The following is an 11446-nucleotide window of genomic DNA, read 5'->3' as shown; positions in this document are numbered from 1 at the left end:
AAGTATGCGGCCGTATTTGGAGAGCTTTTACATCTCTAAGCGAAATTTTTGCTGCATTCAGTGGATCTGAAGATTATTCGTTTGAACTTTTTTTCAGCAACGTGTGAGTTCTGGAAAAAATAATGACATAGTATTGAGGGGAATCCAAGTGTTGTATTTTTCGGGGTAGGAAATTTTGATGCCAGATAGTTTTTTGGATGTAAAATGATGCTGACCATTAGGGCTGTCATTAAGTTTTGATTCACCGGTAGCCTTGACCTTCACACCCATAACAAACTTGTTACCTTATGGGTGAGTGGGGGAATTGTATCAACTACAGGCAAGTTCCCCCATATTACATCAAGGGCCCATCAGCCAAGCTCAGCCATAACATCTAATGTTTAACGAAGCAGGCTTTTATTTTTAAAAAGTACCGATTTACAATTCTTTGTATTTCATGACTAAATTGTCAAATGCCACACCCCCAAGCAGCCCTAAAGGGAGCAAATGTCACACACGTGTGGAAGGAAAAGATGCTTAAGTTATTCTTTTCAAATTTTCGTGAAATTCTGCTTTCTCCAACAAAGAAATTATGAAGAGCAGCTTGTACAAAGGTACAAGGTTCAATCTTAAATGAATATTTAACAAAGGTAATAAGAGATATGCAGCTAATGGTAAACCTCTCATAACACCCTTCTGACTTAGAAACTCTGACTACGAAATAGCAATTATGACCAATTATACCAAATATCAAGTTAGGAAAACTATTTTTACCAAGAGATTATGATCAATCTCTTGTTGTTACCAAGATCTTTTTTTCTGCCAAGACAATTTAAGGCAAACCAGTTTTGTGAGAACTTGTATCATTTTTCATACTGTTACACTCAACTCAAAAACAAGAGTCAAAAGAGCATGTAGTGTGCAAAGAAACTTGTGTCTGATAGTCCAGGGCTTTTGGATTTTCTAGTCAGATCAGGGTATGAGATTCTGTCAGTAACTTGCCAATGGGCTTCTTAGACGCCCTGTACTTAAGAGAAAAAAGAAATTTCTCTAGTTTCTCTAACAAACGGTGGAAAAGTTGGAATTCGAGTAATTTGCTCAAGTTGAACTGGAAATAACGAAAAATTTGATGTGAAGGTTTTGCATGACAAAGCACAACACATGCAACATGCTGACGTAGTTCATTAATGCACAATAGGAAATCAAAATCCTCTCAAGTCTTAATATGACTTGTCATAGTCTAAATGTTAAGTCTTAATTTATGACTTGTTGTTCTCTACTCAACTTGATAAAATGGATGATGCCTGCATGTCATTCTTTTCACCTTGTATATTCTTCAAGTTATCTAGCATGGGACTTATTTTTTTCTTATCTAGTCTTGTGCATTATTTAAGTCATCTAATATAAGTAATCTGACGATAACTAACCCACCTAGATCAGCCTAATGTTACTAGCAGATCAGTTTTACCCTTCTATTAAGGAAGTATTCTGCCTGAAATGTGCCTCAGGGCCTAAGCGAGATGATGGGCATCCCCAACATTTTCATATGGGAATCCTATGGCGTATTTCCTGCTTCTATATCTGTATCGAACAAAAAATAGTTCAAATAATTACATACTACAAACAAAAAGTAGTGATAGAGGGCAAAACAATAAATACTTTCGTGAACTTATGTCATGATTTCTTGTCTCTCACTGAGCATAAAGAGAGGGGAATCTCTGTCTTACAGAGTAACTATAACTATAACCTTGTTTCTGCTTTGAAAGACCTCATCACTTGTAAAGCACACGGCTGTAAGATGGGCTATTTATTACCACTTAAGATTTGTAATAACGATATTTAAACATAAAGGCAGTAGTGTACCACTAGGTGTTTTCAGCTAGCCCTTGTAAAATTAATAGACTAAATTAAAATAAACTACTTGTGTTGTATCACAAATGCTGTTGTCTTAGTGGCTTTTCATGAGTTTGAAATGGATTTTCGTGAAACTTTGCACATCTACTAAACTGGGCATGAAAAATCGAGTGGAGAGGCTTATTTTTTGTTTCAGTGAAAAATTTGGAAAAGCATGACATTGGTCTCTGAAAGCAGAGTTCCAGATAAGTGAGGGTAAAAAAAACCCGACAAGATCAGCTACATGACCTGAAAAATTAATAGAAAATTTATAATGATTTGGTTGGGTAGTAGGGATTGAACTATTGGAATTTCTTATAAACACCTTGCCTTGAAAACTTATCTTAAACCTCGTGAAAGGTCCATTAGGCTGATCCAGGATCAGTGTGGATGTTTATTCTAGTTTACGACATTTTACCTTGAGTTATCTTTTTCACATTGTGTGGTCCTAGAAAATATCCATAACCACCCAAGGAGGGATATTGGGTATTGAAAATTCCAAAGGGATGAGGGTCTAAAAGGGAAATTGTTTAAAGGGAAATGTGAACCAAAACTGGAATTTCCAGAGGGACGGGGAAGGGGTTCAAACCAAAACGTCCTCCATGCAGGTGTTTGGTTATTCCTGGATCAACACATTTCCTTCAGTTTTCATGAGGGGGGTGGATAGGGGTATGTAAATCTGCCGATCCGTGCCTTTTTTTTTTGCCAAATCCATTGATCTGCCAATATTTTTGTTCAAATCTGAAGCCACAACCACATCCGGAAACAGAACCGTAAAAGTTCAAAGGTAAACTGGTAAATGTGAATGCTATTGTTAATTTTGCCCAAATAGTAAAGAAAGCAACATGCTTGACGACTATAACACAGTACATTTGTACAATTCCAATAACAGTCTCACACCTGATTTAAAATGAGCTTCATTCGAAAAAAGAAATCGTTTGGATGAACTCGTTAACATACTGACCAAGGCTGAAGGAAGATCTATAATCCAAATTGCAATTAGGACCCAAGATCCGAACATCAAGATGGGCACGATCCGGAATCCGCACCAAAGTTCACAGCTGATCCACGATCCACTGTGTTTTCAAAATCCGCAAATCTGCTTGATTTACTGTAAAAATCCACAATCCGTGCACTTTTTAAGGCCAAATCCGTCGATCTGAAAACCTATTCACCCCCCTCTTTTATGTTGGCTTGCCTCAAATCAAAACAAAAAAACATTAGAAACCTTCTTGTGCAAGAAAAATGAAGTCCTTAATCAACTTTTTATCCTGGATCAGTGTTAATGTGTAGTTCCAGAAAAATATCTATACCTCCCCCACAGAAGGGATTTTCTCTAACACCTCCCCACCCCTCTGGAAATTCCAGTTAAGCTTCATACATTTCTTTAAATTTTTTAGTCTCATAGAACTCCCCACCCCCCAGGAAATTCCAATCCCATTCTGTGGGGGGAGTATGGATATTAATTTTTCTGGAACCACACAATCAGGTTTCAAACAACTCGGCCCTGCTTAGGATGCAGAGGTTATGGCCTCCTGTGCAGATGCACTTTGGGCTCGTCACACAATCTTCCTCATGGGTGAGGAAGATTGCGTGATGAGCCCAAAGGATGTCTGCATAGGAGGCTACAGAAGTTATGGCCTGTGGCCGCTTTTCTGCTATGTCTTACATGTTGGAAGGTTATAATCCCCAATCAAATCAAGTTCAAAGAGAGTTGCGACTGTAATGAAGACTAAGTAAATAATAAGAAATGCCATTCCAAGGCACTTATTTAAATGCCATTTGTTTGCTACTACCAGAAATATGGTCACAAACACAGTGCCAAATAGAGATATTGATGTGTAAATTATGCTGCCACTCAGGACAGCAACATAACCTCCTGGGTCCACAGCTGACGTCTTCAGTAGCCAAGGGAGTCCGAGGCACAGTAAAATGTCAAAAACATTGCTGCCTACTGTGTTAGAGACAGCCATGTCACCATCTCCTTGACGTGCAACAATCAGGCTAGATATCCCATCAGGCACACTGCTCCCTGCAGCCAGAAATGTGAGGCCCATGATGACATCTGGGATTCCAAGTGTGAAGCCTATGATTGTCACCATCCAAACCAAAACATAGGAGAGTAATGCAATCCACACCACCGATACAAAGAATGAGACGAGATACCACTTCTCCCATTTGTCACTGCGGCAGTCGGGAATTGTGACGTAACACAAACATGCGACTGGTAACGCCAAGATCCACAAGACTCGTGAAACGAACCCCTGGGGCATTGAAAATGGCGACTCGTCACTTTGGTCGATAATTTTAACTTCCTCTGCAGCACCGGAAGGATTTAACCTTTCTTCGCCATCCCCAGCATCGCCTCTCAAGAGGGATTGCTCTTCATCGCTACCTCTGCCATTTCTTTCAATATCAGTTTCTCCATTGTTAATTCTTGTTAGCCTCTCAAAGCAACCTTCAAGGCTTGTGTTAAAGTACATGATAACCACGTACAGGAGGTACATGGTCACCAGGACTACAGCCTCGTACCAGTAAACTTTCTTGTCGTAACTGATTGCGATCAAGGCCGCGATACTCAACAAGTAACATGTACAGTCACGCAACAGAGGCCAAGGCGTAAGGCGAAGCGCAGATCCAGCGAACAAACCGCATATCGCAACAATGAAAAGAATATTGAATACCGCGGATCCCACAATAGTTCCTAGGCCAACGTCGCTCTTTGTAATAAAAACGCCAATAACTGAGGTAAACAGCTCAGGGGCAGAGCTTCCAGCAGCCATGAAGGTCGCACCGGCAACATCAGAATCTATGTTCAACTTTTTGGTGATCTGTTCCAATGAAGGAACGAAATAGTCGTCGCACACCACAGCCAAGGCACCGAACATGTAAATGGCCAGAAGGAAATGAATAACGACGCCTCCTTGCTCTCTTCGCTGGTACTGAGTCATGAAATCATCGGGGAATTCGTCTATAGAGGGTTTAACGCAGTTCTGAGGCGGCGCTGAGATTTTGCTTCGTTCAAGCTCGGTCGATCTCGCCTCTCGAGTGGAACGTTCAAGTACTAAATCAGTTTTTCGTGTCATGGGCGATATCGACTTGTAGAGCAAACTTGGGTACATGAAACAGGCGAGAACAACTACCAAAGCATATCGGGTTAAAATCTTTCCTTCTCGAGCCATGTTTCGGTAAGACCTGCACATACGATTTCAGGCGAAAAAAACGTGTTTCGTGATTTTCAATTTGGTGCAAAAGTGAAAATTTTTCAGCAGGGGTAGGGGTGGGGATTATCATTCTCTAACCACAACGTATTCGCTCTTCTCAGCTCTACTCCGTCAGTGGAATAGAGTGTGGTCACGTGACGTCATCAAATTCTCAAATCCCAAACTAAAGATCGCCTAAAGGTCAGACATAAGAGGTACTAAATTGATATCCGCTTACAAGTTTCCAGCTCAACAGCGTCTTTCGTTTGGAAACCAGTGCATTTTAAATTTCGGAGTTATGGCGGTGCGTGACATGAAGCTAAGATCGCGTTTGTCGAAAAATATACACTTATCTCGTGATTTTTAACCATTTTAGGAGTTGAAGTATTAGGAAAAGTGCTTGTGTGAATGTTTTTTGGTTCGGTTCAGATAATCAGGTGATAATCAATCAGGAGGCATGCAAAGCCTCTGCTGCGTCGTGTGCTTTCTGCACGTCATGCGGCGCAAGCGTTGCGAATAGAGTTTTGGACATTATGCCGGCATTATTTTGAGCATAATGTGAGGCAATAGAATCGATCATTTTGCCGGAATAATAGAGACACTGAAACTGGCTGATGGCCTGGGCCTTGGCAGGTGCCTGGGCAAGTCGTGACTGACTTGTGACGATATATAGCTACCTGTTGGTCTCAGCATGAAGGAGAGCTTCCAAATTGGTCAAATTGGGCTTCAGCACACAATAAGGTTTTGCTAATTCAACCCACCAGAGCAATGGCGTCGCTCACGCCTCAATATAATTAGCGTTAAGCTTTATCTTTTACATGTAAGCATGACGGAGTATAATAGTGACGCCTTTGAAGCATAATAGGATCGTGATTTTCAGCAGACAATCAAGGCATGTTGCCTTATTTTAATAACATGACAGGGACATGAATTTTGTGATCTGACACGGCTGTCTTTTATTCAGAAAGAAAACGAGTGCAAGATAACAAAGGTTTAAACTCGGTGTTCTAAAATTAATTCAAAAAGAGAGTACAAGATACAAGCGTCGTTAATCATTATGGTAATATTAGTATGAATGCGAGTGCAATGAAGCATTTACACTGCGAGTGATATTTAAAATTTCTCTCAAAATTGCACGAGCCTTTAGGCGAGTGTAGGTTAAAAGAATTTATAAATATCACGAGTAGTGTAAATCCTTAATTGCTCGAGCTTTCATACGATTACTCATTTACAGTATATGACTGAGAAAATTGCGAACGCGCGGGCGTTAATTTGTACTGCAGTGCAAATTAAGAATTAATGATAAATTGGCTGCTCTCAACCAGTCACAATGAAGGATTTTTTTTCTCAGGTCTTACTGCCCAGTGTTTTGTATAAATTTTCTATGTAGATTCCACACTCAGAGGGCCCCCGTAACTTTGACCTATCTGGTTTGTGTTACAAGCCTCCGCTCTCCTCAAGAGAGCCCTCAAGAAATATTGGTACTGTCCATGGATTTAATGATTAAACCATTTCGGTGTCACGACATCTGTCATGACACACGGAGACAACAAAGGAAATTGCTCTCTGCACTTGAAACAGTTATGACCTTTGCAATGTTCACAAACAGAAAACGGACACGTGAGGAATAATTTCTCCGATTATCTCTGTTAATTTTGTTTTGAATCTTTAAAATTCTAAATGTATTAGAATCTCACTCACAAAATGTACCAAATCTACATTGTGGCCTCTACGGCCATCTCTCGAATCTCGAGATATTTTTCCGCAAGACCGATAAAAGAAGCCATAGCGAAAACGCAAAGCACTTACTTCGACAATTTACAACATGACTTAAACAGAAAACGATCGATGAACCAATCAAGTCGTTTCCTAGTCTTCTCATGTGGGAAGTCACGCAACGCTCGGGGAACGTTGCATGACATCCCAAAAACGGTTACTAGTCGCTTTCCACGCATTTAAGGAAAAAAATCGCGAGGCCTTGAACACAGACGCCCTCAGATTTTAGAGTTGGACCATTAGATTAGATTAGGAGGGGGGGAGGGGAGTGTAAGTACTTTTTCGACCCAGAGAAGAGGAAAAATGCGCGCAATGAATTAACCAAACACCTCAGATGATAAAACTTATGATTTATTTAATATTCTGGATATTTACTCCCAACCTACTTTACCCCAACCTCCACCCTCCGCACATTCATCAATTTGCACTCCCTCCTTAAAATGTCGTCACGTGTTCCTCTTCGTTTCTCTGCGAGCACGGGCACGAGACAAACAAACAGCCACGTGAACACCTACACCTGTACTCACTCATTGGGCATGGACCTAAACATAACAGACCCGAAGCGGAATACGCCGTAGGTTAGTTTTGGGCAAAGGATTTCAATGATTCCTGATTGATTATTGCTAAGTAACTAGTTTTCCTAAATGGTACAAAATGCTGCCGAAGGGAAGAATGATGTAAGGAGTGTGCAGAGCAGGATTGTTCCCATACAGAGCCCAGGATTGTCGGAACAGTAACAAACTGGTTTATTTAACTTCTCGGAATACAGCAGTCGGCTGCATGCAGCACTAAGCCTCATTACATTTTCATTGTTCTCTTATGGACGAAACTCGCGCTCTTATACAAGTACACCTGAGAGTTTCCAGAAACTTCTCAAAGGAATTGAATAGCATTGTTGCAAGGTTTCTAAATTATACATTCGTATACAAATTATACGAATATTACATGAGAAATACAACATTCCAGAAGGTTTTAGATCACGGCTGAAGGACTTCCGGTTGGAGATTTTTAATAACAAGCCGTGATTTTTGCGAAGGATTTGATTGAAGTATATCCTTTCCCCGTGTGATTTCCAAAATGTTGAGTTAAGTTGTGCAGGTAGAATATATAAAAGGTACCGGTAAAATCTGTGACTTCAAAAATAATATTAGCTTCAACAGATCGCAAATAACACCTGAAAATTATAGGGAACTCTGCTTCAAACTATGAAACAGCTGCCTGGTTAGAAATCAAAATTTTGCTTTTGCACAATTAAACATCATCAATAGCACAATACAACGTCGAACCTTTTTCAACTGGTTTACTTCTACAAATCTAGTTTTGAGAGTTTTAATGTTTACGGTAAGCAAACGATAAAATTTTGAAAACTGACTTGGTTCTATCACGGCGGGCGCCTTAGCCCTTCAAACTTCTTCTTTTCTGTATTAACTGATGCTTCTGTTGTCCAGGCTCACTCACTGCGCAGCAATAAAGGATAACAAAAGCGTAAAAAACCCAGCAACAAGCGTAAAAAAACAGAACAATTTACTCAGCTGAGAAAACCTCACCCCCGAACAGTCTTCAACGCGAGAGAGCACATGGAAAACAGCGCATATTAATTTTTCCATTCGCGCATAACCACAATTCCTTGCGCCTTTGATCTTACCGCTACCACAATTCCCTGCGTTTCGCAAAAACGCGTTCAGGGCCCCTTCAATGTGACCTTCTCCCGATTAGAGAGCTGCCTCGTTCGTTCGCTTCAGGCTCGCTCACCGCGGCGGCAACTAGTGTAAGCTAAAAGTTTGTAGAGAAGATCAAACGAGTATTCCGGTGTTTCTGGTTTTAGTTCAGACAAAGCCGGGATTCTAGGACGCCTCTCTAAACTCGTGTAAATGGCAATTCGCAGGGCTGTGTAAAGATGGTTTCGTTAAAATGCAAACGGACATTTACCAATGCGGTGCCGCTTGTCCATAAAGCTATTGGCACTACATTTACAACTGCTAACAAGATATGTCTTTTTCATCTTCTTCGCCAAACAGCCATGACAGTCATATTCTGATAGTGTGTCTCGATCGCTAGAGAAACTCTGGTTAAAAACCACTCGATCACCAGTTCAACTGAAGTGTGAATGGCAAAAGTCTGTAGCAACGTCAAAGGATGATCTTTTTCGCGGAAGTACATCAACTGATATAAATACAAGAAGCCGTTAACAGACACTATAGCAGTTGATTCATACAACATGCTCATGATAGCGATATCAGCCATTAGTCTTTCACGGCGAGGAGTACGAAAACTTCCCCAAGGAGCTGATGTTCTTTTGCAAAACAGATGAAAAACGTGATCAATCACAACAATGGTGCTGCGTTCTATGACTTCTGTAGCGCCATGAATTATTCCAAGAAGAGCAATGGAGTGCAAGGTACCTAGATCCGCGTGTAAAACTCGAAAAGTTACTGCCGTGCCAAGGTACAATGGCGCTAGTAAGACATACGAATATCGTGGATGGCTAAGGTCCCAGCACCGTTGAATTCCAACTCGTGATATTGTTTTGAGAGCGACCCCAATGAGAGGAGAAAAGACTGCAATAAGTAGCTTTCCTTCTTCGTTTTCCCTACTATATGCTGGATAAAGAAAGAGTACTACGGTAGTTACAGTGAAGAAATAAAAAAATGCCATCAGTGTCATTTGTAGGAACAATGTTATCCGTTTTCTTCTTGATGACCGTGTGCAGAGATGTTTCGTTAACAAATGGACTTGCCAACAAACACTGATGAAAAGCAAAACTTTGAGCGGAAGCTTTTGTAACGAAGTTAACTTTGAATGAGACATTCTTAAAGCTAGCAGAGTAACACGAGTTTCCTTTTCACCCCCATTAACTGATTTGGACGGAAAAGTAAGAACAAACTTGTGAAGAACCAAATGTGTTAAAAAAAATTCAAAGATGACATTTGACATTGTTCGCATCCACTGAACCTGCAACGGAATTGATGTTGCTGGGTGCAGTTCGCACTGGAGTTTAGTTTTAAAACAGAGATACGAGAGCAACAGGTATACTATACCTATCGTGGTCGCTGTAAAAATGAAAATCAAAGCTCCATTGTACATTGATTTACAAATTGTTCGTAGAGCGGATGGTCTGAGTCGCTTCCAGGCCATTGCTCTATCTTCATCTTGCTGATCTTCCTGTGTTTCATTGTTCTCCTCTGGTAAACTTGCGTCTATAAGTCTTGCATTTATTTAATTCTGCTGGATCTTATGAAGTCTAAACGTGTGGCTTCTCTGTCGCTGTATTCTTGATAAATACACTCCTCATCAGGATCTCCGTGACGATACCATTCTCGACCTGTGCTTTCTAGAGGATCGTAGCCAAAAGACTCTGTCGTGTATTCAGGTTCTTGTGGGTTGTAGTGCTCTGTCACTCCTCGTGTAAAACTGAACACGATATGGCCAAACACCTCTATCACTGTACTGCTACTCATCTCACTTGTCATCAAACCAGTAACAACTATGTCTAATGTCTACAATGCTAACAGCCTTAAAACCTGAACTGACGTATTGAGAGAACATCGTTGCGAAGATTTAAGAAAGTGGAAACTCTTCTTCAAGGCGCTTTCAGAAATGCTTTCTGGTTAGAAACTTCCACCAACGAATCGAATGGTTTGCCCCAGATTTTCCAATCGCATAGATTTTCTGCTTGAACTTGCTTGGGCTTCCTCAATGTAAATTAGTGGAATATTAGCTTTCGAAAGCTAGAATATGAAAAAAGAAAATTACTACCTTTTTTAATCTTCATTCTTGACTTCCTCCGCTCTTTATGCCGATTACGAGAGGAGCAAGCCCGTGGCGGGATTCCCATATAAAAACGACGGGGGTGCTCGTCGGAAATTTTGAAAAGCACCCCTAAGAGGCACCAAGTTCCTGTTTTGTGGGCGTGGCTTGAATTTTTTTTTAACCCCTAAGTTCCAATTCTAAAACAACTCGTTATCTCCTGTCATACGTTTTTCTGATCAATACCCTAAAAGATACCTTAAAAGCTTCCGCTGTGGACCCTTTGAGGCTGAACACCCTAAGAGATATGAAAACCGCTTTTTAACCCCTATAAGGTACGACTTGAATCCCCGTCCTTTATATATGGGACCTCCCCGGGGATGAGGAAGACACTCTTGGTGCGAGTCAAGTGTTGTTTTAAAGTGCTTTAACGCGACTCGATAATGGTAACTTGTGATCAGTGCAAAGAAGTAGAAGCGTTTTATTGTTTGCTATGGATTCACTCATGGTCATTAGATAGAAACCCTTCCACAACATGGACACCAGGAAACCGCATTCCGTTCCACTGTTCAGACCTAAGTCTCAACAGGTTTAGTTTTACGTACAATCTTGACTGCTTTTTCTTTTTCCTGTATTCGGAAATTTTGCCGATAATTTTCCAAAGCGAGGGGTACACCTGTTATGTGAGTAGAGACCTTTACTGAAATTGAAATCCGTTCAAGTTTAAAATGACTTTTCACCTTTGTTTTAGATCATGGCTACGTGAGTGAATGCGGAGGTGGTAATGGATTTTGAATACAATTTGACATAGTGGCGTTCCCTGGCAACGGTCGATTCACAAAGGAACG

At 40.7% G+C, this 11446-nt stretch overlaps 1 protein-coding gene across 1 annotated transcript; it reads right to left on the bottom strand.

Moving 5' to 3' along the window:
* Nucleotides 1-379: 379 nt before the first annotated feature.
* Nucleotides 380-5115, bottom strand: LOC110049597 (sodium/potassium/calcium exchanger 3-like). The gene has a single exon (XM_020755402.2). The coding sequence runs from the start codon at nucleotides 5073-5075 to the stop codon at nucleotides 3531-3533; it is 1545 nt and encodes a 514-aa protein (XP_020611061.1). The 5' UTR covers nucleotides 5076-5115; the 3' UTR covers nucleotides 380-3530.
* Between the last annotated feature and the right edge of the window lie 6331 nt (nucleotides 5116-11446).

This window comes from Orbicella faveolata, unplaced genomic scaffold (genome assembly GCF_042242905.1).
Source record: "Orbicella faveolata isolate gen_17 unplaced genomic scaffold, um_ofav_v1 contig_2, whole genome shotgun sequence".
In the NCBI taxonomy this organism is placed as follows: Eukaryota; Metazoa; Cnidaria; class Anthozoa; order Scleractinia; family Merulinidae; genus Orbicella; species Orbicella faveolata.
Note: the sequence above shows the minus strand (reverse complement) of the source record. Positions and strands in the feature narration are given on the sequence as shown.

Coding starts and splice junctions, on each gene's coding strand:
- LOC110049597 (XM_020755402.2), bottom strand. CDS start 5,075: ATGTGCAGGTCTTACCGAAACATGGCTCGAGAAGGAAAGATTTTAACC.